This window comes from Paroedura picta, chromosome 2, assembly GCF_049243985.1.
Source record: "Paroedura picta isolate Pp20150507F chromosome 2, Ppicta_v3.0, whole genome shotgun sequence".
NCBI lineage: Eukaryota > Metazoa > Chordata > Lepidosauria > Squamata > Gekkonidae > Paroedura > Paroedura picta.
Genome location: NC_135370.1, coordinates 43,483,268 through 43,508,905, shown reverse-complemented (window position 1 = coordinate 43,508,905; position 25,638 = coordinate 43,483,268). Strand labels below are relative to the sequence as shown.

General features: G+C 43.9%; 2 protein-coding genes across 11 annotated transcripts in view; one reads left to right on the top strand and one right to left on the bottom strand.

The window, feature by feature from the left end:
• MARCHF7 (membrane associated ring-CH-type finger 7) overlaps positions 1-2,326 on the top strand; it is a 31,687-nt gene extending 29,361 nt beyond the window's left edge. For 9 of the 10 annotated variants that reach the window (XM_077319975.1, XM_077319972.1, XM_077319970.1 and 6 more), the window contains one exon: positions 1,438-2,326. In XM_077319975.1, coding sequence (XP_077176090.1) covers positions 1,438-1,496 — 59 coding nt within the window. In that variant the 3' untranslated portion in view covers positions 1,497-2,326. The remainder of the gene's footprint in view (positions 1-1,437) is intronic. The other variant, XM_077319974.1, reaches the window with a different exon arrangement.
• Positions 2,327-4,808: 2,482 nt separating this feature from the next.
• CD302 (CD302 molecule) lies at positions 4,809-23,395 on the bottom strand. The gene is made up of 6 exons (XM_077319980.1): positions 23,155-23,395; positions 15,844-15,942; positions 14,433-14,555; positions 12,089-12,262; positions 7,882-7,908; positions 4,809-6,559 (listed from the first exon to the last, which is right to left on the bottom strand). Exons 1-6 carry the CDS (start codon positions 23,324-23,326, stop codon positions 6,372-6,374), a joined length of 783 nt encoding a protein of 260 aa, XP_077176095.1. The 5' UTR covers positions 23,327-23,395; the 3' UTR covers positions 4,809-6,371.
• Positions 23,396-25,638: the final 2,243 nt, after the last annotated feature.

Below are 25,638 nucleotides of genomic sequence, written 5' to 3'. Positions count from 1 at the left end.
CTGACCCTTGGGGTGACGTCCTCCAGCGTTTTCATGGCAGACTCAATACGGGGTGGTTTGCCAGTGCCTTCCCCAGTCATTACCGTTTACCCCCCAGCAAGCTGGGTACTCATTTTACCGACCTCGGAAGGATGGAAGGCTGAGTCGACCTTGAGCCGGCTGCTGGGATTGAACTCCCAACCTCATGGGCAAAGCTTTCAGACGGCTGCCTTACCACTCTGCGCCACAAGAGGCTCTTGTTGACCTTAGCTACGTTTATTGCCAGATTCCTTTTCTTAACGCTTTCATTTTAAAGAGGAAATTATATATTTGAGTGTAAGGTGATGCTGAATCTGCATAAAATTACAACGTTAAAGGATCTGTCCCCAATTACATGGAAGAGAATAATATGCTTAGTACCTGAATGAGATAAATCAGTCTTTCTCAACTTTTTTACCATTGAGAAACCACTGAAACATTCTTCAGGCTTCGAGAATCCCCAGAAACGGTGTAATCATGCAGAATATGATTGGAAAGCATAGCTGTGTACATGCCCACTTGATGCCCCTTTCCATCCCTTCATTGGCCATTTTGGGAGGGGAGGCTGGGTCAGCATGACCATATATAGTCATCTTGCTCAATAAATGTTTAACAGATTTTTAAAAACATAAAAATTTAACTCCCACCCATTCAGGAACCCTTCCAGGGCTGTCAAGAAACCTTAGGGTTTCACAAAAACCTGGTTGAAAAACTCTGGGATAAGTACTAATTTGAGCTGAAGTGTGTTGCTTATGGGATTGACCCATATGTGTCTAGAGCAGGTTAAATGAACTATTTTTGCTTGTGATAGTATTGGCAGACCCACAATATCCACACCTGTACCATGTCCCTTAAAGTCTCTAGGTGGCCCTTAATGGGAAAGTGTTTCATATACGGATATAGATTTGAGACTTATTCAGGCTGAAACGGTCAAGATACTTTTTAAAATGTATGTGTATCAGATGGCAAGTATGTAGTCTCTTCCGAACATTCTTTGTACATTTAGAGTTTATGTTGGGAAGAAATGAAATATCTAATTAATGAGAACAACCAGTTCAACAAATTGTCTCAGAAATGTCTGATTGTAGTATGTTTATTCCATTAAAACCAAGCTACTAATACCCCTCATTACTATGTTCCTTGATGTCCGTACCTGCCTCTTCATTAAAGGTCAGTTTGTCTTCAGCAGAGATTTGTGGCTGCCTGCCTGTCCACCAGACATAGAATTTGGGCTATACGAGGTGAACCAGGAACTCTTTTCCCTAGTTGGAAGCACTCCCATTCTGAAGTGTTTAAATAATTCTGTTGGTTGTGTGTCCATTTTTTCTGTTAAATACGTTAGTTATTCAGGTTTTGAAACTCGTGTCTGCATGGTGGATTTGTCCCAAGGTGGTTTTGACTTGTCTCCTGTACTTCCAGCAGCTTCAGACGACGATTCTGAAGACGGTGATCCTGGTAGACCGCTTGATGCTGCGTAAACGCCACCAGAAGCTTGGATGGGCCACTGACCCTTGGTACCCATCAGTATGCATTTCTTTAGTAAGGCACACCGGCTACTGTTAAGAGATTTCTAAAGCATTGCTGAATTCAGAAACCTGCTGTTGCACACTGGAAGCATGGAGACCTGAGCATTTGGTCTGTTGTTGGGAGTTGTTTCTCTATTGAGATTATGACATTGTATGCCTTCTTCTAAAAGACTAGATTTTTATGTGGCAAGAAACATTGATTTCCTTTTCTTACCTTAATCAGTTAAAACTTCTGGAAAAAATGTTTCTCACATTTGCTCTTCTTCTGGCACTAAGTGGTAATGTTAAGTACATTTGCAAGTCATGGGGGTGGGGCGGGAAGGGATACTTCTGTTCTAGCTTTCCATTTTGAAAACACCTTTGGGGGAAGTCTTGTTTTGCTTTCCAGTGTTTACACCATAGGATGAATGAGAGGAATGAATGGGTTCTGTGAAGTTTAATATTAAGTTTCTATATTTTCCGTGAGGAACGTTTAACTTAAAAGCAATAAACTTGCAAGGGGCTACTAATAAGTGTTAATGATGGCTTTTTATAAGTACTGATTTCAAACCTGCGGATTATATTTGATATTATGTAGATGTTCCAATGAGGAATTACAGCCGTGTAAAACACTTGCATTTCAGCATTCCTGGCCGGAATACAACGTAATGGTTTAAAATCTTAACTGAGCTATTTATCTTAAAGAACCTTTTCTAGAACCCACATTCACCGCAAAAGAACTGGTTATGGACGTGTTTTCTAGTGTTGTCATTTGTTTGGTAAATAAAATACAATGCAAATTATTTGTCTGTCTTATTTATTAAAAATATTGTGGCTGCACTGTGTAAATGGGCATCAACGCTGAACATGGCAGAACATGATGAATGTAAGCTGCTTTGAGACTCCTTTGGGTTGAGAAAAGTGGCATATAAGAACTCCAAAAAATGACTTACTCTAAAACTGTGGGAAAAATCAGCTTGCTGTAGTGGTTAGGAGCGCTGTCTTCTAATCTGGTGAGTTGGGTTTGAATCTGCGCTCTCCCACATGCAGCCAGGTGAGCTCGCCACAGCACTGATAAAGCTGTTCTGCCGGAGCAGTGATATCAGGGCTCTCTCAGCCTCACCTACCTCACAGGGGGTCTTGTGATGGGGAGAGGGAAGACTAGGTGATTGCAAGCCATTTTGAGACTCCAGGTAGAGAAAAGCATCATAAGAACCAACTTCTAAAATGCAGTGAACAGATGATAAAAATGAAATAACTACATTTACGAGCATTGGTCAAGATCCAGATGTTACTGATACGAGTCTAATAGAGTTCCAAAGTCCAAGACAAGGTTCCTAGTCCATATGATCCACACAGTCTGGAAGTGCCTGAGGTCAGATATAATTCAGATACGTAGCAAAACTAGAAAGAGATCTTTCCTATATGCTCCTGGACCTGCGTTGGCCTGAACTCTAGTTAACCAATCAAATGTGTAGCAAATGATATAACTCAACCAATCGGATATGTTGCTAATCAGGTGATCTGACCAAATGGATAGGTTTGCCAATTAGGCCAAGTGCCCTGCAGTTGTATTGGGTCCAATTAAACCCTTTCTTCAGGAGCTTTTGTCCTTGAAAATGCATCTGGGTTACTTCCCACCTTCTTTAAGTTTTTGCAGCTATGAACATTTTGACCCAAGTTTCAGAGAAAGAAACCTCCATCTTTTCTAGTCTTCAGCTTGAACCATTGTTTGAATGGAAGAAACCTCATCCTGGCTCTCTTGGAAGACTGATACACTTGCCAGCTAGGGTGAATGGAAACTGTGGTTTAGAGATCTTCACTTGGATACCAGGCAAGCAAGCTCAAAGCTCTTCAGAGTTAAGCTACCAGTAGCCATGGAACTACCAGATCTTTCCCAAAATAAAGTTTAGAAGTTAGTGAGGGAAATACAGGAGTGCTAGAATTGGAAAAAGTACTCAATTAAAATAGTGAAATTGTCAATTTTAAAAGGGTGTGTGCATCAATAGTTGCATGAGAGGAACAAAAGTGAGCGAGCCAAGCTGCTGGCAGAGTGAGATTTCTGTACTGGCAAACAGGAGGAAGAGGAGACAGGGATTTTAAAGAAGGAGAAAGGAAAGCTTTTTAAGAGGATGAACAGAAACGTTTACCTATCAGACTACAGAGCTGGATAGATTAAGACCCATTTTTAATGATCCAGAGATTTGAAGTTGGAGATTGGAAGCTGGAGTTAGGCAGAGCTTCCAAAGGTTACAAGGAAATAATGAGAAAGTCAGGCACTGGAGGGATTCTCCTGTGTGGCAAGGAAACATCCCTTAGTCCCAGAGAAATAAAAACAGCCTCTGTGCAAGGAGATAAGAAGAAACCTTTGGCTGGTGCAGCAGCATCAAGTTACAGGAGCCAGCCCAAAGGAATAAGTAAATGATTGTAACATACAGGCATTAGGGGTGAGTCTAGATTGAGTCTCAGTGGATTTCCTGTTTTGATCTCCAAGTTGGGGGAGCTCCCCAGGAAGGCAACAAAAGGTGATTGTTTTGAGGCAGGGGAATAGGCTGAATGAACAAGAGGGCTGACAGGGTATAGTCTTCACCTATCCTTGGGGCAGGTTGATAAGAGACATTCAAGCAAGGTTAGTAAAAGTAATCACACCCACATTTTGCAATCAAGAGGACTTGCATTTGTTGAAGAAATTATCCTGCTGGACTGAGGTGGACCCTATGTGAACCCTTGCAGGGGCAAGCAGATGTCCCATTGGTGAATCAGGGTCCTGCTCAAGCTTTTGGTCATTCCTCTGAACAGCCTGGAGGACAGTCATGGCTGCACCTTGTCCAAAGTGAGGCCTTGGTAGCTCATACAATGGCTGCCAATGTGAACTTAGCGAAGCTGGTGTCAGGCCAGGCAGTCCACATCTAGCCCTGCATCCCATGGCTGGCCATTACAGACCTCAGGAGAGCTTGCAGAGCAGCCTTTCCCACGTGATAAAAAGTTGAAGTCAATGGGACAGTCCAGAGGTTTGTGCAGAATTAAGTAAACCATTTAAAAGTACAATAAATAAAAAATGTATGGTGCCACACGAAGGCTATGGAATCTGCCCTGAAGCATTCAACCATCTGCTAATTAGTCTGACCAAATACTTGTTTAATTTATATTCCGGTTGCAATTCATAAGTAATCCGGTTTTCATTTATCATGTAAACAGTTCTTGGAAGGCCTGTTTCAGTTGATTTCCTGAATCCAGCTATGTGCAACGACTGACCTGTTGGGTTCTCAATAATACCAGAGCCCATAGAAGACAAAGGTTTATTTAACAATATTAAAAGTATTAAAATGCTTATAAAAATATAGATGAGATAATTATGGCTTTCCCCTATCTGTCTTAATACAGACATAATTGACATTTAGTTACAAAATTCATTAAATACATATTTGCAGAGTACACAAGACTTCAGTAACAAAGTGCAGCCCACAGGTTTTAATATCCAAATGCCATGCGCTTTTAGAGACGGAGGACAGCAGCGCAAGAAGACCAGATGCCTGTACAAGGGCAGTTGCTTGGGCAAACTTTGTGCTTGTACTGCTTTGCTTGCCACAGCTTTGGGTTCAACCCAGGTAATGTGAACTGATGCGGAAGGAACGAGCTCACTGGCTCTTGTGGATGGTTCTAATCAAATCAAACATTAAAGGCAATTCAATAACAAATAACCTCTGTCTACTTGTCCTTCTTTCCCCAGACCACTTGTTCCTGTGATACTGACTTGCAGATTTGACCTGAAACACCTCCCCTTTCAGGTGTGTAACTTGTCTGAAGTAAGGTTAGCACAGTAATGCGGGATGGAAGATTGTTGTTCACACACCTTGATAAGTGGAAGAGGCCTCTGCTTTTGTAATCAGGGCAGATTCAAAAGGACTTCTGTACTTTGCTGGATTGGAGTTACTGTAAACACTGAACATGGCCCAGGCAATTCTAAGTGATGGTGATGGTGGCGGTAGTGGTGGGGGAGCGGTGGGCTGTGGAAGAACTGGGAATGTGTGAACAGTCATGTGAAAGTAGCCCAGCAAACAAAGTAGTGGCTGTAGTGAGAAGGGAAACAGAATGGCAAAAAGGGGCCTCGCTGGGTGAAGAATGGTGAAAAAAGGGATAGAGGGGGAAAATGGAGAACAGGCAAATGAGCAAAAATCCCCCTCCCTGTGAGTTTGCCTGTGAGTGGAGGTGTACCTGCAAGCTGAGGGCAGGTTTTACTTCCATGGGAAATGAGGATGAGCTAGCAAAGGGGAAGAAAGATGGGATTTCCCTCCTCCACCCGGCCAGTGAATCTTGCATGTTCCTGCTTGAGAGAGAGAGAGAATCAGAGGGGAATCCCATCCACCTACGAAAGGGGAGGTGTTCCAGTTCAAATCTGCAGCCAGTATCACAGGAACAAGTGGTCTGGGGAAAGAAGAACAAGTAGACCGAGGTTATTTGTTATTGTCTTTAATGTTCAATGGATTAGAACCATCCACAAGACCTAGTGGGCTTGTTCCTTCCATATCATCACCTGGGTTGAGGCCCCCAAATACATATTTTGCAATATGACTTGCTGTATCCGTTTCTCTCCCCCCACCCCATGGACAGCCTCCAAGTGTAATCACATAGAGTTTCCACAACAGCTATTTTATGTGCAGGGAATGGCTTCCTGTGAGAAAGCACAACTCATTTCATGAAAACAATTGCACATTTCAAACTACCTGGCTGCATACAGAAGGTGCTTCGACTAGTGTTGTCCATTCCTTTCGACTCCTTTCAATTTCCTTGTAGGACCGCTGCCAGTTGTTCCCTTATATTGCCATGTCTTTATAAATTAATCGCAGTTTAGGCCGTATATTCGTTCTCCTCGTCTATGAGAATCAATTCATCGTTACACAGCACTTGCCTGGAGAAATTCTGTGTTGTAGAAGGAGCAGAAGAAACCTTCCTTTGGTACAGGAACCAGAGAAATGCTGCAGAGACTGATACAATGACTGTGGAAATTATTACTAGGACTGTTGTCCAGGTTTTATCTGAAACAAAAGAATTATTCTATCAGAGAGGAGCAAGGATTGTGTCCTCTGGGCATTATTCCATTACAGTTTAAGACGCACGTTTAGCATCTGTCAGACAAGCCAGATAACATCAGCAGTCACTGGACCTTTTTTCCTCATAGCTTGATGTTTATTAGCATTTGACAGCCGTTTCCATTCTGCTGTGCAAGGCCAAGGGGCAGCTTAGGGCCCACATTGGTGAACAGCTCAGTTGATAACTTCCAACCAATTTTCCATAATGTAGGTATTACTGAGTGGGAAACTGCTCCTGATGTGCCAGATCAGAAAGCATGGTGAGGCCAATAATATTTTATGGTGCTTTTTTAAAATTGCTTTTTCTCCACGTTATTGTCTACTAGCACCGTGGGAAGGAGCTGCAAGTTCCCTACAAAGCAGTCTCCTATCACGATGTGTATTATCTGTATCAGATTTCCTTTCTTAATTGTGTTGGCCCTTTCTGATCTTGGCCTGGGTGGCCCAGGCTAGACTGATATCATCGGATCTCGGCTGCAAAGGAGATCCAGCCCTGTCTAGTATATGGATTGGAGACCTCCAAGGAATACCAGAGTTGTGACTTGGAGGCAGGCAATGGCAAACCAGGATGATCTTGATAGGCTTGAGAACTGGGCTAAATTAAATAAAATGAAATTCAATAGGGACAAATGTAAAGTTCTGCATTTAGGTAGGAAAAAGCAAATACATCAATATAAGATGGGGGAGACTTGTCTTGGCAGTAGCAAGTGTGAAAAGGATCTAGGAGTCTTAGTAGACCACACATTGAACTTGAGTCAACAGTGTGACTCGGTGGCTAAAAAGGCAAATGGGAGTTTGGGCTGTATCAGACGGAGTATCGTGTCCAGATCACGGGAGGTGATGGTACCATTTTACTCTGCTCTGGTTTGGCCTCACTTGGAAGTACTGTGTTCAGTTTTGGGCACCACAGTTGAAGAGGGATGTAGACAAACTGGAGCATATCCAGAGGAGGACAACAAAGATGGTGAGGGGTTTGGAGACCAAGACATATGAAGAAAGGTTGGGAGAGCTTGGTCTGTTTAGCCTGAAGAAGAGACGACTGAGAGGAGATCTGATAACCATCTTCAGGTATTTAAAAGGCTGCCATACAGAGGATGGAGCAGAGTTCTCTCTTGCCCTGGAGGGGCAGACCAGATCCAATGGGATGAAATTAATGCAAAACAAATTCTGACTAAACTTCCGGAATAAGTTCCTGACAGGGAGGTTTCTCAGTGGAAGAGGCTTCCTCGGGAGATAAGGCCTGAAAGGGAAAAGTAGAATGCACTTACCAGGTAAATATTTCTTCTCATATACAGCTAGAAACACACATGAAAATAAGAAAATAAAGATAAAATTAATGTGTATTCATATTTAGCAATATAAAACATCCAAGAGATATCAGTTGGGACTCAATTTAACTTTCAATTGCAAAAACCTTTAATGGCTTAGGAATAACCATCTAAGTGCATAATCACAATCACTATTTGGAATAAACAGATTTTAGTGATAGTAGTAATAATGAAACCTAAATAATGGAATGATGGATATAACAAGACAAAATTAAAATATGAATTGAATAAAACATTTATAGGATATTTAAAATAGGAATTAAGAGTTAGTTGCTAATAAAATCAACTAGGGCAGCGGTCCCCAACCTTTTTGTGGTTGAGGACCGCCTCCGGGGGTGGGGGAGAGCCGGTGGCCTGGGTGCCACGCATGCGCAGCAGTTGTGTGCAAACGCGCATGTGCAGAGTTGCCGCGCATGCTCGTTTGCAGCAGCAGGGGGCGCAACGCATATGAGCAGCAGCTCCGCGCATGTACATTTGTGTCCACCGGCGTGCCAGTGGCCGCGCCTGCCTCTTTCCCACCCTCACAGTGAGAAGATAGCTGGGCTGCTTCGCTCATGGCCTGGAGAACTTCATGTTGCAGGGGGGGGGGGAGGCAGTTGCGGCCGCTGCCGGCCTGGTACCGAGGCCTTCTCGGACCAGTACTGGCCCACAGACCGATGACCCCCGAACTAGAGGGGAAAACACAGACATCCTAAAAGAGAGAGACAAGTTATGTCATGCAGGTGCAAATCTTTTCTTACAGAACTGTGGCCAAAAATTCAGCCACCTTCTCTGTTACAATGGGAAGCTTGTCTCCTAGTAAAAATTGTGTATCCCTACCGCAAGAAAGCACAGAATCACTCAAGATTAGGTCTTTCAGTCGGTGACGAAGCTCAGAAAATGGTGGGCAGTGCAATAGCATGTGAGAGACAGAATCGGGCTCAGATGAGCCAAACTTGCAACATGTGCCTTCTAAAGGAATACCTTTATATCTCCCTGATAGCACCGCAGATGGAAAAATGTTTAACCTGGTGAGCATGAATGCCCGGTGGTGAGATCGGTTAACAAGGTTTGAGAAATAATGGGCCCGATAACATGAACTAGGGGATAGGCCAAGAAAAACAGGGCAAACGAGTCTGGTTTATCCCTGCCTCAATCAGCTGGATTTCAATGTCCCAGATTCCCTGCCAAATAATACGGGTTGGGATTCAATTATTTGTCAGTAGAAGGAAGCGACCTTTGAAAATTCTTCCCACGTCCCCTCCCCTAGCAGTCCGTTCCAGCCTTGGGAAAGTTTCTTTACGGGGTTGTGAGACCTGCATGGAGTAATAATCACTCTGATAGGGAGGCTGCCATGGGGAGAGGAGGGGAGGGAACGAAACAACTCATTCTTCTGTTGGCAGAGCTGTGCTACTAGAAAACAGAGGAGGACCATTTCACCCCCTTTCCTTTCCTCACTGCAGTCTCTTGATCCATGTGGCTATTATTTGATGTGGGTCTTGCGTAGCCACATTGTTTTGTGGCATGCTGTTTTCCGTAGAATGCTGGAGTCATTACAGGAATGAACCCCATCCTTTTAAAACACTTTCCTCAAACACATTTGTCATTCATCAATGATATTATTTTAATTACTGTAACACAATTTCTGTACAATCAAATCAGAGTCCAGTAGCACCTTTAAGACCAACAAAGATTTATTCAAGGCATGAGCTTTCGAGTGCAAGCACTCTTCCTCAGACTAAGAACTCCCTACAGGTCAGTGGGAATATATAGCGAATGTTAATTCTGTTACATTAGTAAACCGTGTCGCACATCCAAATACAGCCATATGATAATTCTTTGCCAAAACAGCCAATCAGTCCCCTGGAATTCAGTTTTAGTTTACAAAAACCTAAGAAAAATAAAACTGTCTATGTCAGTGATCAAAGGCTCCCTCCCCACCATTTGCTGCTGGCCCCATCTGTCTCCATATAAGTGTGAAACATTCCTGCAAAGGATTTGCTGACAACTATTTCATCCCAAGACCAGGGAGTTAAACTCAAAACTCTGTAATTTTCTGTAATTAATGATAAAGGAAAGCAAAGTTAACAATAAATCCCTAACACAGAGATTCCCACTCTGCAGGCTCTTATGAATAAATGGAGCTCCTGGAGAGCCAGTTTGGTGTAGTGGTTAGGAGTGCGGACTTCTAATCTGGCATGCCAGGTTCGATTCTGTGCTCCCCCACATGCATCCAGCTGGGTGACCTTGGGCTCCCCACGGCGCTGATAAAACTGTTCTGACCGAGCAGTGATATCAGCACTCTCTCAGCCTCACTCACCCCACAGGGTGTCTGTTGTGGGGAGAGGAAAGGGAAGGCGACTGTAAGCCGCTTTGAGCCTCCTTCGGGTAGGGAAAAGCGGCATATAAGAACCAACTCTTCTTCTTCTTCTTCTGTACAAGCAAGATTTCCTATTAATTTCAGCAGCCACCAGCTCTGCACGTACAATCAGACTCTATGAAGCAGCCTCCGCATTGAAGGAACCAGGAAGTTCTTGTGCCTGTGGAAGTCCTGTGTGCCTATCTGAGTTCTTCTCTGCTCAAGGAGCTGAAATCAATAAGGCTTAATAGCATGCAGCAGAATGTGAGCAGAATCATATATTACTTCACAATGACTGGTCCGGTTAAGGCATTTAAAAAATGAAGTAGCGCCCTTGTCTTCTAACCAGACGTTCCTGCAGCTGGGAAACCTCACCGATTTCCCAAAAAGGTTCTTCCGTAACTAATCATCTCATCAGAAATGGTGGACTAAAGTTGCAAATTTGTTCCTGATAGAGGCTTGCTCTCTGTCAGAACAAATGTAAAAACCCAGGGATTGCAACAGTGGCAATTCTGTGACTTGCCTGATCCTGTTCGCATCTTTCAACATGAAATATGCCACTGTTTATTCTTGGAAATGCCTGCCACTTCCCTGAATGATAAACCAGATAAATTAGATTATGTTCTGACTGCAGAGTGTGGTTTCATTTAGCTCTGTTTCTCATTAAGTTTCAGTGCACATTATTTGAACAGCTGAAATACTAAAAGAAAATTAGAAAGTACGTAAATGGGAACCACAAGAGAGGGAAAATTGTATTTCCTCTTCCCCTTGCTCCCCCGTCTTGCCTCTTGCCTCACTCATTGTCCAATCTCCTTCCCCTTGTCACTGTCTGTAACCTTCAGCTGCCGCTCGTCTTCCTTCTCCCTTCTCCTCTCTGCTTGTGTATATATCCATTTCCTCCCCACCCACCTTCCTGCTATGCCTAGTTTCTCCATCCCCTGCGTGCTCTTGATGCTTCCTGTTCTTCCTTTTCCCACTTTGTGTTCTCTCTCCTGCACTCTCAAGTGACGTTGGCCCAGTTTTACATATTTTTGATCTATGATGTGTGTGTGTATCAGTTACAAGATGCACTCCACATTACAAGTTACAAGATTAATTGAGCTAATTCCAGGAGGGCAGTATAGAAATCCAATAAACAATAGTCATAATAATAATTTAAGGTAAAGGTAAAGGTATCCCCTGTGCAAGCACCGGGTCATGTCTGACCCTTGGGGTGACGCCCTCTAGCATTTTCATGGCAGACTCAATACAGGGTGGTTTGCTAGTGCCTTCCCCAGTCATTACCGTTTACCCCCCCCCCCCCCCCAGCAACCTGGGTACTCATTTTACTGACCTCGGAAGGATGGAAGGCTGAGTCAACCTTGAGCCGGCTGCTGGGATCAAACTCCCAGCCTCATGGGCAGACAGCTTCAGACAACATTTCTGCTGCCTTACCACTCTGCGCCACAAGAGGCTCTTATAATAATTTATGATTATTGTTTATTTGATTTGTATCTCACCCCTCACTCGCGATCTCAGGGCGGCTAACAACATATTTAAAATACAACTTGAAGTACGTTAAAACAGTAAAACATAATTTGATCAATAAAATCAATAAAACTAGGATTAATACTTCAGCCACCAACTGACTGCCCAATACCTATCAGAGTATTTCCTAATAGAACAACAGGAACAGGGTGTATGTGGATATATATGGAGAGAAACCTTAAAAAATCACATCCATAGCTTCCAAAGCATCTGCCCATAACCCTTCAACTAATCCTGAAATCTAGTCATTCCTAGGACCAGGCAGGCATGACTCTTACGTACGGGTGGCTTCACACAGGACCTCAGTTACTGGGAGATGTTCACAGCTTGTTTTTCTCCATCCACCTGAGGCAGTGTGCATCGTAGCACAGGTGTCCAGGAGCTCACTGCTACTGTCTTCTTCCATCCAGTTTGTAAAATTCACTTTAGATTCATCATACCATTTGAAAACATCATCTGTAATAACAAATTGGATAAAAACTAAGTTTTAATAAAATATGTACCTATGTTCAAAAGATGGTCCAATTTACATAACCATTTTAACTACATGGCAACTCAAGCATCATTCTGCAACTAGCTGGTGTAGCAAAGCCGTGCAAACTGCATTCCTGTTGCCATGAAGAACAGGTGCTGTAATAAGCTAATGGCACAATCAGCATATCCCACCAGAAAAGATTATGATGTATGATATTTGTTCAATGTATGTATCTCCTGCCTTCATCCATCATAGACCTCAAGGCAGCTTTCGTAGGATTTACTGGAGGTCTCTTATCCACGCGTTGACCAGATTGCTGGCTTTACAGCTTCAGCAAGGTTTTCTTATGTGCCCTCCAACCACCACTGGGACGTATCAATACAGGAGACAGCAGGAACTATTTTTGCACCTGTACTGGAAACAGGTCTTGTTTCTGCCAAAAGGACTCCATAGGACTGGCTTGCAGAAGGCCCTAAGGGCAAGTAGTAGAACTTAGAAAGACGTCAGAAAACATGCAAAACTACTGCCAGTCATAGCGGACAATACTAATCTAGATTCATATCCTGATTTAGTATGACGGTACTTAGTATGATCTAGATCGAGTCATCAGCCTTTCCTCTAATTATAGTGATGCAGAGTATCTTAAGCTATGCAGCCCTCTGTCCCAGGTCTACAAAGGTTTGTTGTCTTCTTGAAAGAAAACGAGCAGAACAAAAAAACATCAAACAGTCCCTTAAACAGCACAGAGAAAAATCCTATGAAAGAAAAACTTTTTTGTTTTGTTTTGAGAAAAGCGAATTGCAGATTTTATTGCAATTTTTTTCTTAATCTGATGGGATGCATGATATACTCTGCAGCAGTCAGCAAGCTATCAATAACTCACAACAACCTGTTGGAGACTCCAACTGAGATTTTTTGAGCAACAGGCTGTCATCCCATTTCCTTTTTCCACCTGATCAATCCAATACTGAAGGTTGTTCCTTATTCTTTACTTTGCTTCTCAAAGATTCATCCTTCTTGAGAACATTACAGGTACCCAAGCCCAGGGGAAAGGTGAGCAGTCACTAATGGAAGGCCTGTTTTTGTTTTGTCTTCAATACATTTGGAAAGCTTGAAAAGACTCAGAGAGAGCCAGACTGCATAGAGAGACAGAAGGCATCTTTCCATGAAGAAGTCATTCTTAATGGAGACAGAGATTCAAGTGGATAGCCATGTTGGTTTAAGTAGCACAGCCAGATTTGAGTCCAAAGGCACCTTTAAGATCAACAAAGATTTATTCAAGGTGTGAGCATGTCTGTGGAAGTCTTCATAAAAGTTCACACCTTGAATAAATCTTTGTTGGTCTTAAAGTTGCCATTGGATTCAAATTTTAATGGAGGCATGTTCTCACCAGAATTTCTTTTTATTTTTTTAATATATATAAAGCTTTATATATAAAGCATTTACAGAAAGATGAAAAAAGAAAAGAATGACCAGCTAGTAAAGTAGTTATTGATACATTTGAGAATATAGTCTGATATTATCTTAAGAAGTATATAGTCAGTTCCCATCGCATATTAACCCTAACCCAACAGTTACTGCTGTCTTTCTTAAGAAAGTCCAGGTAATTGCTCCACTGTTCGTCATATTCTTCCGGTGGTTTCTTATTAACCATGTTAGTGAGTCTTGCCATTTTTGCTAAGTCCACTAATTTGTCTAGCCATGTAGAAATAGTTGGGGTCTCAGTCACCTTCCAGTGCTTCACCCACACCAACCGCGCCGCTGTAGTTGCATGGAAGAAGAGGATTCTAGAAGAACTTGGTAAAGCACTTGGATGAAAACTTAGCAACATAGATTCTCACCAGAATTTTGACTGAGGCCAAGCCTGTACCTGTTCTTGGATATGAAAAAAATAGAAGAGCTATTTTTCTGTACCCTCCTTTTTTCTACCTGAAAGAGTCTCAAAGCAACTTGCAATTGCCTTCCCTTCTTCTCTCTTATGAGGTAAGTGAGGCTGAGAGAGCTCCAAGAGAACTGACTCGCCCAAGATCAGCCAGCAGGCCGCATGTGGAGGAGCAGAGGACTCAGACCCAGCTATCCAGACCAGAGGCTGCTGCTCTTAATCACTACACCAAGCTGGCTCTCGGGTTACGATTCAATCGAGTCACTTACCATCCGTATCAAAGAACATGCCCAATGAAATATATTGAGGACCGTGCCAATGGGTCTGGAAGGCTTTCAAGATAAAAGTATTTTCCTCTTTATTATTTATGCTAATGATATCCGCTCCGGAAGCTGCAAAGGGAAGACAGAAACCAAAAACCATCGAATTCCAGCTAATTACGAGCTTAAAAGCAAACTGAACACAAACAGAGCTTGTGTAGGCAACTATACTTAGGACGCGTTTGCTGCCATTAAACTATGCTCATGCACACTAGTTGCCACTGAGGCATAAACTTGTAGGCAGTTCCTGCTGCTTTCTGGGAGGATTAGACACACACAGGCTCGCAGCCTAGGCATAAAGGCACCAAACGCATTCACTTAGAAGCATGTCCCACTGGGGCGAGCAGACATCCGTAGAGACTGTGAGAGCTACACAGCTTGTGAGCCTGATTTCTAACTGCACAGCAGAACGGCAATCAAGCTTTTCGCAGAACATTTGGACAGCCTATAATTGGACTAGATCAGTGGTTTACAAACTGTGTTGTGGGGAACCCTGGGGCTCCTTGGAGGTTCCCTGATGAGGCAAAATCAGCAGTGGGGAGAGAAGCTTGCCTGAAAACCAGCTTGCCTGTGCGGAATAGTGCTCAGTGTTTCTTAAGTACGTTTCTTTGTTCATGTGAGGAGACTGTGAGCTCCAATGGTAGGCCAGATGCACTGATCCCAGAACAGGCCAGAAAACCTTCTGCAACACTTTTTTTTTGGGGGGGGGGAAGGGGGTGTCCCTGGAGCACACTCATAGGTTCCTCAGCAGACCAGTGAATATCAAAAGCACTGGCAGTACAAAGTTTGAAAATGACTGGCTTCAGTTTATTAAAAAGCAATGTTATCCACCCCCCATTCCCCCAGACGTGACTCGAAGGTATAGCAGTAAAGCTTGCTAAAATCAGCCTAACCCAATAGTTTTGCAATGGTTTTGCAGTGCTCTTGTATATTATCAGTGGGCCAAACTGAATCTGATCACACCCTGGAGCAACAAAGGAAACCATCTACCTTCCTGATCAAGATAAAGCATTAGGCCTGCCAGCTCTGGCTTGGGAAATACCTGGAGTTTCTGGGGAGGATGGAAGACCTCAGTAGGGTATAATGTTGTACACCCCACCTTCAAAAGTAGCCATTTTCTCCAGGGGAATTGATCTGTATTGTCCCCTGTTGTAATTCCAGGAGATCTCCAGCCATTACCTCCAGGCTGGCGACCCTAATTATGCATTTATATCCGTAACCGTTGTTATATAACTGTCATGATTACCAATCGTAAGTAAAATGTGCAAGTAGCCCTTCTTGACACCTCACAAAAGTGTGAACACTTCACAAATGAAGCAGAAAGGGGCGGCATTAATGGAAGACAGAACTGTTGCATTACCCCTGCAGAGTTCTCTGGCATCGTCAATGTTCTCCAGCGTTGACTGAAGTAAGGCATAGCAGCTGCTTCCAAATGAAATCCACGAGGAAGAAGGACATGCTGTCCAAGAAAGAGGATCATAATCACTATAATTATAATTCTCTCTGTGTATAAAAGGACTGTCCAGTTGCAGCTGACTTATGGGGACCTCATAGGGTTTTCAAGACAAGAGATGGCTTGTAATAACTAGTCTCTCTGTGGCAACCGTGGCCTTCCTTGGTGGTCTCACAAACCAAATACTTACCAGGGGCAACCCTGCTTAACTTCTGAGATCTGATGAGATTTGGGCAAGCCTCAACCATCCAGATCAAGGGAATTATGCTTCTAATAGAATTGCAGGTTATTCATTTTATTTTTTTTATTTATTCTTAAATTTATATCCCGCTTCTCATGACTTATGTCACCTCAAGGCAGCTTACAATTAAAAACATAAACAATTGTCCCATAAAAACCCCATTAAAACAATAACAATACATATAATAACCCACAAGATGGCAGAAGTAACTATCCCAACTCAATCGACAGAGTCCAGCCAAACAATTCAGTATTAGATGTTATTGTATTACAAGGGATGCTCAGCTAGAGTGGGACCCCAGAGTGAACTCCAGTCAACCCCCCCCCCCCCAGCCTCAACCAAATGCCTGGTGGAAGAGGTTCATCTTGCAGGCCCTGTGGAACTTACAGCTCTGTCAGGGCCTTTGGCTCTTCCGGGAGCTTGTTCCACCAGACAATGCCGAAAAGGCCCTGGCCCTAGTTGAGGCCAGGCGCATTTCCCAGGGACCCAGGACAACCACCAGATTCCTCCCCGCAGAGCGGAGAGCTCTGCGGGGGATATATGCAAACAAGCAATCCCTCAGGTAGGCAGGACCCAGGATCCATATAGTGCAAGGCACTGGCAGTCAAAGCCAAAGGGTTTCAGGAGATAAAATACAATCCAGTTAGCACTCCCGGTATTAATATAAAAATGATCGTTGTTCAATAGTTGGACTCCCACAAGAGTCGGACATACTACGTTTAATTTGAAATTAATGGGGGAAAAGTGATTGAAATGTTAGGTGCGTGATTTTGGGTCTTGGACAGTAGTGTGCCCCAAAACCATTTATTCTTTGTGCTAATTTTTTCTAAAAGTACTTTTCAATGAAAATGAATAAGCATTCATTTAATAAACATGCATATCAGATACAATTTAGATATACATCAAAACACATGTCATTCCTCTCATGGAGATATACATCACACTATATTCATTTCCAGGCCAGTACAGGATTGCACCTTTGAAGGTTAGTTTAATTGGAAGGTGTCCCATTGAGTTGGATGGGACTTCCCAATAAATGTGTTTTAGAAACATAGCCTTATTCTCTCATTTGTAAACCGAAGTCTTTCACTTGTCCCTCAACACAGAACAAATTTATGGGCACTGACTGCTTTTGCTCAAAGAACCCATCAAATGTAAGGCGACCAGATTGTCCCACTTTTGGAGGAACATTTGTGGGTACTTTGCCCACATCTGTGGGCAAATGGTACTTATGTTGAAATTAAAAAATATATATTACAATACTATTTTTGCATTCTATGTGTTCTATGAAACTTTTTGTTGCTCCATATAGACCAAATTTTTAATCAAGACCCCCCCCCCCCCCCCCGGTCAATGGTGTTCCGCTTTACCAATGTTAAAATTTGGTCATCTTAATCAAAAGAGGACTGTGCCATACTTTTCATTCTGCAACAGGGCTACTATTAGAAAGAATACTAATTTCTGCAGGACTTATAAAACAGAGCTCTTCCACCAGGCATTCGGTTGAGGCTGGGATGCATGGGACAATGATGTCCTTTTTAGAGAGTTAATAGATTTGGTTTTAATCATATTGCTTTTAAACGGATATATACCGCCCAGAGACGGCTGGACCAAGAGGGGTGATTCTACAAATCCAGTTATTATATATATATAAATAAATGGATAAATAAATAAATAAAACACTTGAGCCAGAAACAGAATGGAAACAACTCCCCAACAGTTTGCAAGAACTGCAAAAACAACAGTGCTTCTCTGAAAATCAGTCAGTTAAGGCAGCACTGAAAATGCATTCTCAGCTCAGCTGAAGAGATCCATTTGTTCCTCGTCAAAACCGCAAAGAGTAACTTAAGAGGGAAGCACAAACTGGATGTTTTAGTTTTGGTGTTTTGTTTCGTTTCTCCAAGTCAACTGTTTTAGGAAAATGCTGTGAAAAGAAAACTCACATATGGTTTTTAAAATCCATTTTAGTGCCATGAATGGAAATAATAAGCCACTGGCAGAAATTTGCTTCGACAATTAGTTCTGACTGGGACAAATTTTCCCTACTACAAATATGTCTTATTTATTAATTTATTTAGAATATATTTCTATGCTACCTCCTCAGGGTCCTGCTTGAAGTGGCTTACAATTAAAACAACATAAGAAAAAAAAACATTAAAAACAGTGCTAAAATTATGCATAACAAATAAGCAAACCATTAAAAAAACTGGTAAGGGAAACCCTCTAATTAAAAGCCTGAGGTAAAAGATGTGTTTTGGCCTGGCACCTAAACACGACTAAAGTAGGTATCAAATGAGCCTCAAAGGGAAGGGCATTCCTGAGCTGAGGTACCACCACAAAAATTGCCCTGTCTCTAGTCACCACCAGCCTTCTGAAGGCAGAGCCATAGAGAGAAGGGTTTGGGAGGCAGGCTGGATAGTACCAGGGGGGAGGAGGGGAAGAGACATCTGAATACATTTAAGAATGTATCCAAGTCATAATTATGCGTTATTTTGTTCACTCTATGGTGCTTCCGTTTTTCTGACCTCACAGCAAGCCTCAAAGTGACAAGCCCAAAGCTAACAACCATCTCAGCCCATTTCAGGCTGTTTAATTGCAGGAAGAAGATTCATGCATTCATATGTGTATGGTTTTGTTTTCTTTGTTGGTGAAGACCCGGGAAGCCGGCACGTGCAAGAGAACTATGCCCTCTTAGATGCGTGCATAGATCTTTCTAGTCAGAATGATAACAGGATGAAAAGGATGACATCCTAATGACTTACAAAAATATTTAAATGTTTGAGAAATAATAATCTACTTGGAAATATTTATCTGCAAGTGATGCGGCAAACATATTTCCATTATAACACTCAAAGAACAATTCATATTCATGGTCAAAGGTAACTGTCATTAGAGTCCCTGAATGTGTTGGCCTTGGGTGGGGCACAACCAAGAGCATGGCCGTCTGCCTGGTTTACCACGCACCCAACACACCACGAGATGCCCTGCCAGCCCTGTTGGAGGTGATGGCCACCTGGACACTACAGTTTCCTAGACCAGGGGTAGTCAACTTGAGGTCCTCCAGATGTCCATGGACTACAATTCCCATGAGCCCCTGCCAGCAAATGCAAATGGTGGCAGGGGCTAATGGGAATTGTAGTCCATGGACATCTGGAGGACCTCAAGTTGACTACCTCTGCTCCAGACTACTAATTCTGGGGGGCTTTAATGTCCATGCAGAGCTGCTGTCCTCTGGAAATAGGCTGGACCTAGTGTCTCCCGCAATTTGTTGTTGGCTCTACCCATCAGGCAGGTCACACCCTGGGCCTTATTTTCAGTGCAGGGTTGAACATGGATCTGGTCGCCCCGTCATGATCAAACCACTATGATCTGAAGGTTTGGCTAAGGCTGCCATCTCCTCCTCAGTTGGGTGCTGAGCATATCTTAGCTTGCCCACAGGGACTTATGGATCCAATTGGATTCCTGAACACTCTGTGGAACCCACTGCCTCCCAGCACTTCTCTAAATGGACTGGTCAGTGACTGGCACAACAGAATGCTGACTGCCATTGATGAGATAGCTTCCCAATGTCCTCTCTGTCCCCATCTCAAGCGGCCCACTGGTATACCTAGGAGCTCCACAAGAAATGGGAACTGTGATGACTAGAGCGAGTTTGGAGGAAGACTCGCGATTAAGAATCCAGAACATCTTATGGAATGTAGATGAAAGCCTATGAGATAGCAGTGAAGTCAGTAAAACGTAACTGATCTCCTTCCTCTGTGGTTGCAGAAAAAAGTGTAGCAATAAGAAAGAGACTATCAAGCTGCCACGTGGTCCTCCCTCCAATCCTATTTATAACATCTTCATGGACCTCTTGCTCAGCTAGCGCAGAAATTTGGGCTGGGATGTCATCAATAAGCAGATGACACCCAGCTCTTCCTCCTGACTCTGCTTGAGCCACCTCATCACTGCTTCCAGGCATCTGGCTAAGGATTCAGGGGGAGAATCAGGGTGGCTAAGTCCTTCAAAGATGGAGGGCCTGTGGCTGGGCAGGAAGGGTCCAAGTGAGGAAGCGCACCTACCTAACCTGGATGGGGTACAGCTATCAGTAGCTCACTCCACCAGAAACCTGGGTGTGATCCTTGATACCTCCGTCTCTATGGAGGCACAGGTCACGTGAGTAGCACAACAGGCTTTCTACCATCTACACTAAGCCAAGCTACTAGCTCCCTACTAGGCACAGTGATCCATGTCTCAATAGCAGCCATTACCCATTCTGGTGGGCTTTTTGTTTTTTTTAAATATCAGTGGTTGGTTGCCACTGTGCTGTATCAGTGACAGTGGCTGAAAACACTGATGTTGTGTGTCACACGTTCACGTAGGCCTGAATTTGAAAGAAAAGGGGGGGGGGAACAGACCAACAGTAAAACACTAGCAAGGCTTGCTTTGACGGTAGCAATGTTTTACCATTTCAACAGAACAGTTTAAAAAGTACATCTTAAAAATGTATCTTCTTACCCTGGAATTAGAGTTAATAACAGGGCAGGAGAAAGGAGATGGTGCTTGGCCACTTACTCCTACATTTTAACTGAGGTTTGAGCTGCAGAAATCAGTGGCTGAAGCTTTACACAGCATGGAGCTAATGACTTACCACTCACTAATTGCTGTGGATTAAACCTGTTCAAATGAAGCTACAAGACCCATTCAAAACATCCTTTCCAGTTAGGACAGGTTAATCTTCCATATTTCTAAGGAGCAAACTGGTCTGCACTAAAGGTAAAGGTATCCCCTGTGCAAGCACCGAGTCATGTCTGACCCTTGGGGTGACGCCCTCTAGCGTTTTCATGGCAGACTCAATACGGGGTGGTTTGCCAGTGCCTTCCCCAGTCATTACCGTTTACCCCCCAGCAAGCAAGCTGGGTACTCATTTTACCGACCTCGGAAGGATGGAAGGCTGAGTCAACCTTGAGCCGGCTGCTGGGATTGAACTCCCAACCTCATGGGCAGACAGATTCAGACAGCATATCGCTGCTTTACCACTCTGCGCCACAAGAGGCTCTGGTCTGCACTAGACCTATCAACAAAGGACTGTAGTTAGACCCACAGCACATCTTCAGATATACTTTCACACTGGCTGTGGCCCTCCCATTATTTTTCAAAAATAAATGGTCAACCTTGCTTGCTCTAACTGAGCTCACCTTTCTGGTTAACTATTTAACCCTGATTTTGAAAATGTACACATAACTGTATTTATGTGCACTACAAAAACTGGATTTTATATATGCTTCCACTCAGCACCTAGATATATGACACAGAATTCCAGCTCCCAACTCAGTTAAAGCTTTTGCCATGTATCTGGAAGCTTTATTTGTTTTGCATCTTGTTTCTCAACAGCACTACACTGGCCAAATGGACTTCAAACTAAATGACTTCCCAGCATAATGCAACTTCCTTATCCCCTTATGGAGAAAAAAACCCAGGAAATTAATTTGCCCATCATCTATTTGATTTGATTTCTAGGATGATGAAGCCTGGAAAAAAAAAACATAATGAGATCACATGCCACATTTTAACATTAATTAGCTCATCACTGTTAACTCCAGGCTGTGTTCATCTTTGGGCAGATGAATGAGATCTATTACCTCCTCCCCTCAGGATACAGAGCTGCTAGTAGTCTGACCTAAGAAACCATGGGTTTCTTTAAAAATATATTACTTTAAATGGCCAATTTTCTAGTTTATACTGAATATAATAATAGCTTTCAAAAGGGTATCAATTGACAAATTGACAAATATATCATTCTACATTAAAAACATTAAACATATGCTGTCCTCCCTTTGCACTGCGACTGCTATTCCCTCAGAGGAGAAAAATCAATGGTGTGGAATAAGTTTATAGAACAAGGCTAATTTATCTATTGACTAAATGTGATACTAGATCCTAGAGGTCAAATAGAAATTGTGCAGAAATCTTTTGGTAAGAGTTCAGAGGAAACAAAACAGGGCAGAAATTATCCATTGTGATATTCTGATCCCACAACGTTGCTGCTGTGGCTTTTAATAAATAACTGTTATTTCATGGACAGTACTGGATGCCTGGCAGGGGTGCCAAGTAGGGAGGAATTGTACCCCCTCCCCAAAATAGGGACATATGGTTTTGATTATTCATTGCATACATGCTGTATTTGCTTAAAGATGCAAATTATTTTAATGTCTTCTTAGATTGAGCAGGCCACTGTTCCTTTCACAGTGGCAGGTGAGGCAGATACCCAACAGGCAAAGCTCCCCCTCCCCCACACATAGAGGGGGGATTTCAACTGTTGCATTTTTGCCTGGCATAGAACTATTATAGCCCAAATTTATTTATTTAGATTTCTAAGAGCTTTGCCATGAAACTGTGGGAAATATATGGTGACTGCAAAACTGAGTAGTAGTAGTAATAAAACCGACAGCATAGATTCCATCGCTGTAGCAAAATTTAGCCTTATGGTCTGTAAGAAACGAAATGATCCATCGAATAAGGGGTTGGCTAAATAATAACAACTTTATTCTTATAGCCCACCCTTCCCGGTTGCCTCAGGAAGGATTCACACAATTAACATTACATTGATAGTTTTGAATTGGGATATCTATTTTATCGTGTTGTTGTTACTACTATTTTGACCTAAAGGCTGTCTGTAAATACTACGACTACTTGCTTTCCTTTCCTTTCATTCTACTGCTTATTCTGGTCAAAGCCTGTAGCAAATCCACTCGACTAACTAGGAACAACAGAGATTCTGGGGTAGGACCCTGGTTCTGGTTAAGCCCCAAGACCTCCGGCTCCGACGCCAGCCCCATGCCTACCGTGCACAGGCACTGCCTTGGCTTCTCGGCGGCGGGGCGCGGGCGCTTGTTTGTGCGGGGAAGCAGCCCGTCTAAGGCGGGGCCGGGCGGGCCAAGCAGCCAGGCATTCATTGCCCGGAGAACGGGCCGCGCGCGAAGGAGAAGCTGCCTTACCGTCTGCTCCGGCGGAGGGCAGCGCGGCAGCCAGGAGGAGGCCGCCCACGAGGCAGGCGCGGTAGGGGGGCAAAGGGCCGCCCATGGCCCAGGGAGGCTTCGTGTGGGCCGCGGCGCGTCTGCTCGGGACTCGGCGGCCGCTCTCAGACGCCACCCACTGACGGCTGGTCATGGGGGTGGGCGAGCCCCAGCCATTCACGAACCGGCCCAAAGGCTTTTCCGGCAGGGGGAAGGCCGGGGAGCGCGCGAAAGCCGGGAGTCCCTCGGAGGGCAGGAGGAAAACGCGGCCACGCAGGTCCCTCCGGGGTCCTTGCTTATGAGCCTTTCCCTGCTGCCACCCGCAGAAATGCAGATGGGGCAGCTACTCGGAGAAGTCTCAAGGCGGCTTACAGTCCTGTCCCCAAAGCCCGTGAGGTAAGTGGGGCAGAGAGAGCAGTGAGAGAACTGTGAGCAGGCCTAGGTCACTGAGCAGGATGCATGTGTCTCTAAAGGGATTACAATCGCCCTCCTTTCTTCTCCCCACAACAGGCGCCCTGTGGGGTAGGTGGGGCTGAGAGAGCTCTGAGAGCTCTGAGAGAACTGTGACTGGGCCAAGGTCATGCAGCAGGCCGCGTGTGTCTAAGAGGGGTTTACAATTGCCTTCCCCTCTTCTCCACACAACGGGCACCCTTTGGGGAAGATGGAGCTGAGAGAACCTGTGGCTGGCCCAAGGTAATCTAGCTGGCCTTGTGTCTCAAAGCAGCTTACAATTGCCTTCCCTTCCTCTCTCCACAATAGACATCCTGTGAGGAGGGTGGGATTGAGAGAGCTCTGAGAAAACTGACTGGCCTGAGGACATTCAGCTGGCTGCATGTGGAGGAGGAGTGGGAAATCAAATTAGGGTTGCCAGCTCTGGGTTGGGAAATACTTGGGAAACTTTGGGGGTAGAGTCAGGAATGGGCAGGATTTGGGGCAGGGAGGGACCTTTAGTGAAGTTTAATGCTGTGGAGGCCACTCTCCAAAGCAGCCTTTTTCTCCAAGGAAACTGATCTCTGTTGCCTGGAGATGAGTTATAAAACTGGGGAATCTCCAGTTTCCACCTGTTTCCCCAGATTAGAGGCTCCTGCTCTTAACTGTCTCGCCAAGCTGGCAGGGTGCTGAGGGGAGAAAAGAAGAGCCCTACGGAATCAGACAATTGTGGTCTATCTGGCAGAGTGCTGAGGAGAATAAATAAGAAAAGCCATACAGGATCAGACCACTGTGGTCCATCTAGTCAGTATTTTCTTTTACACTGTAGCCAACAGTTGTTCTGGAGGTAGTTTTGCCGGACTCCAGGGGAGCCTGGAGTTCTCCTGGAATTACAATTCTGTCTCCAGACCACAAACATCAGTTCTGAAGACGATGCAGTTTTTGAAGGCAGATTCTATGGTATGTTATGAAATTCTAGGCAAAACCCCTTCCATAATTCCCCTGCCCGGCTCCATCCCCAAATCTCCAAGAAATTCCCAGGCCAGGTTTGGCAACCCTGTGGAGTCAACAAACAGAGCCTTTGATGTTGCCTCCTAGCATATTTTACTGCCCTGGATGTGGAGGTTCTGTTTAGTCACTCAGACTAGTAGCCATTGAGGAATGCACACACCAGTACACAAATTGCCATGTGCACTTGTGGAAATCAAGAGATGATTCTGTATACATATATGTATATCTTTTTGAGCAGAACTAAATATTTTCAGCCTGTCAAAGTAATTATCTAAGTCAGTGGTCCCCAACCTTTTTCAGGCTGGGGACCGGCGGCAGCAGGGAGGGCGATTGCCCGGCCGCGCATGTGCGTTTTTGGCCACGCATGCGCATTGTGAGTGCGCGGCCCTGCTTCCCTCTCCCCCTCTCCCACAGTAAGAAGCTTGCCGGGCTGCAAGCTTGCGGCCTGGGAAGTTTCTTACTGCGGGGGCGGGGGGTGGGGAGAGGGAGCTGCCAGGCCGCGGCCCGGTGGTTGGGGACCACTGATCTAAGTGTTTGGTTTGGCTGAAGGGCTGATTCAGAGCCTGCTCCTGTGAATTTTGACTGCTAAGTACCAAAGGAGTCTACTTTTTGAGCATGAGTACAAATATAATTTTCACATGACAGCCAAAAATGGAGTCCAGTGCATATTGCTGGATACTAATGCAATATTAGACTCTAATATGGGCAGCCTTTTCATAACTATCCTAGTAACTATCATATTTACATTCTAAAGAATTATTGGCCTAACAAATTAGAAAGTGAGATAGCATGCTAGGTGAATAAATGAGAGCTGAACCTGGCTACACAGCGAAGTAGTCATGTGAACTGCTTTTCCCTGAGACCAAGCCCTTTAAAAGTATACTTTTTGGATTTTAAAAAATGTTCACGGTGCTGTTTACTATTGTAAAGGTAAGCAATAAAATATACAAGTGTAATATAGTATTGGAGAAACAGATTGTATGTGTATTTTATATTGAATCTGAAAATTAGGGGCAAACTTGTTCT

What these genes read in the sequence shown, in the direction of transcription:
- CD302 (XM_077319980.1), bottom strand. Translation starts at nt 23,326, where the DNA reads ATGACCAGCCGTCAGTGGGTGGCGTCTGAGAGCGGCCGCCGAGTCCCG. An exon ending in GCCCTCCGCCGGAGCAGACG is followed by an intron (nt 15,943 to 23,154) that starts GTAAGGCAGCTT and finishes TTTCTTGGACAG; the next exon opens with CATGTCCTTCTTCCTCGTGG. An exon ending in CATGTTCTTTGATACGGATG is followed by an intron (nt 12,263 to 14,432) that starts GTAAGTGACTCG and finishes TTGTTATTACAG; the next exon opens with ATGATGTTTTCAAATGGTAT.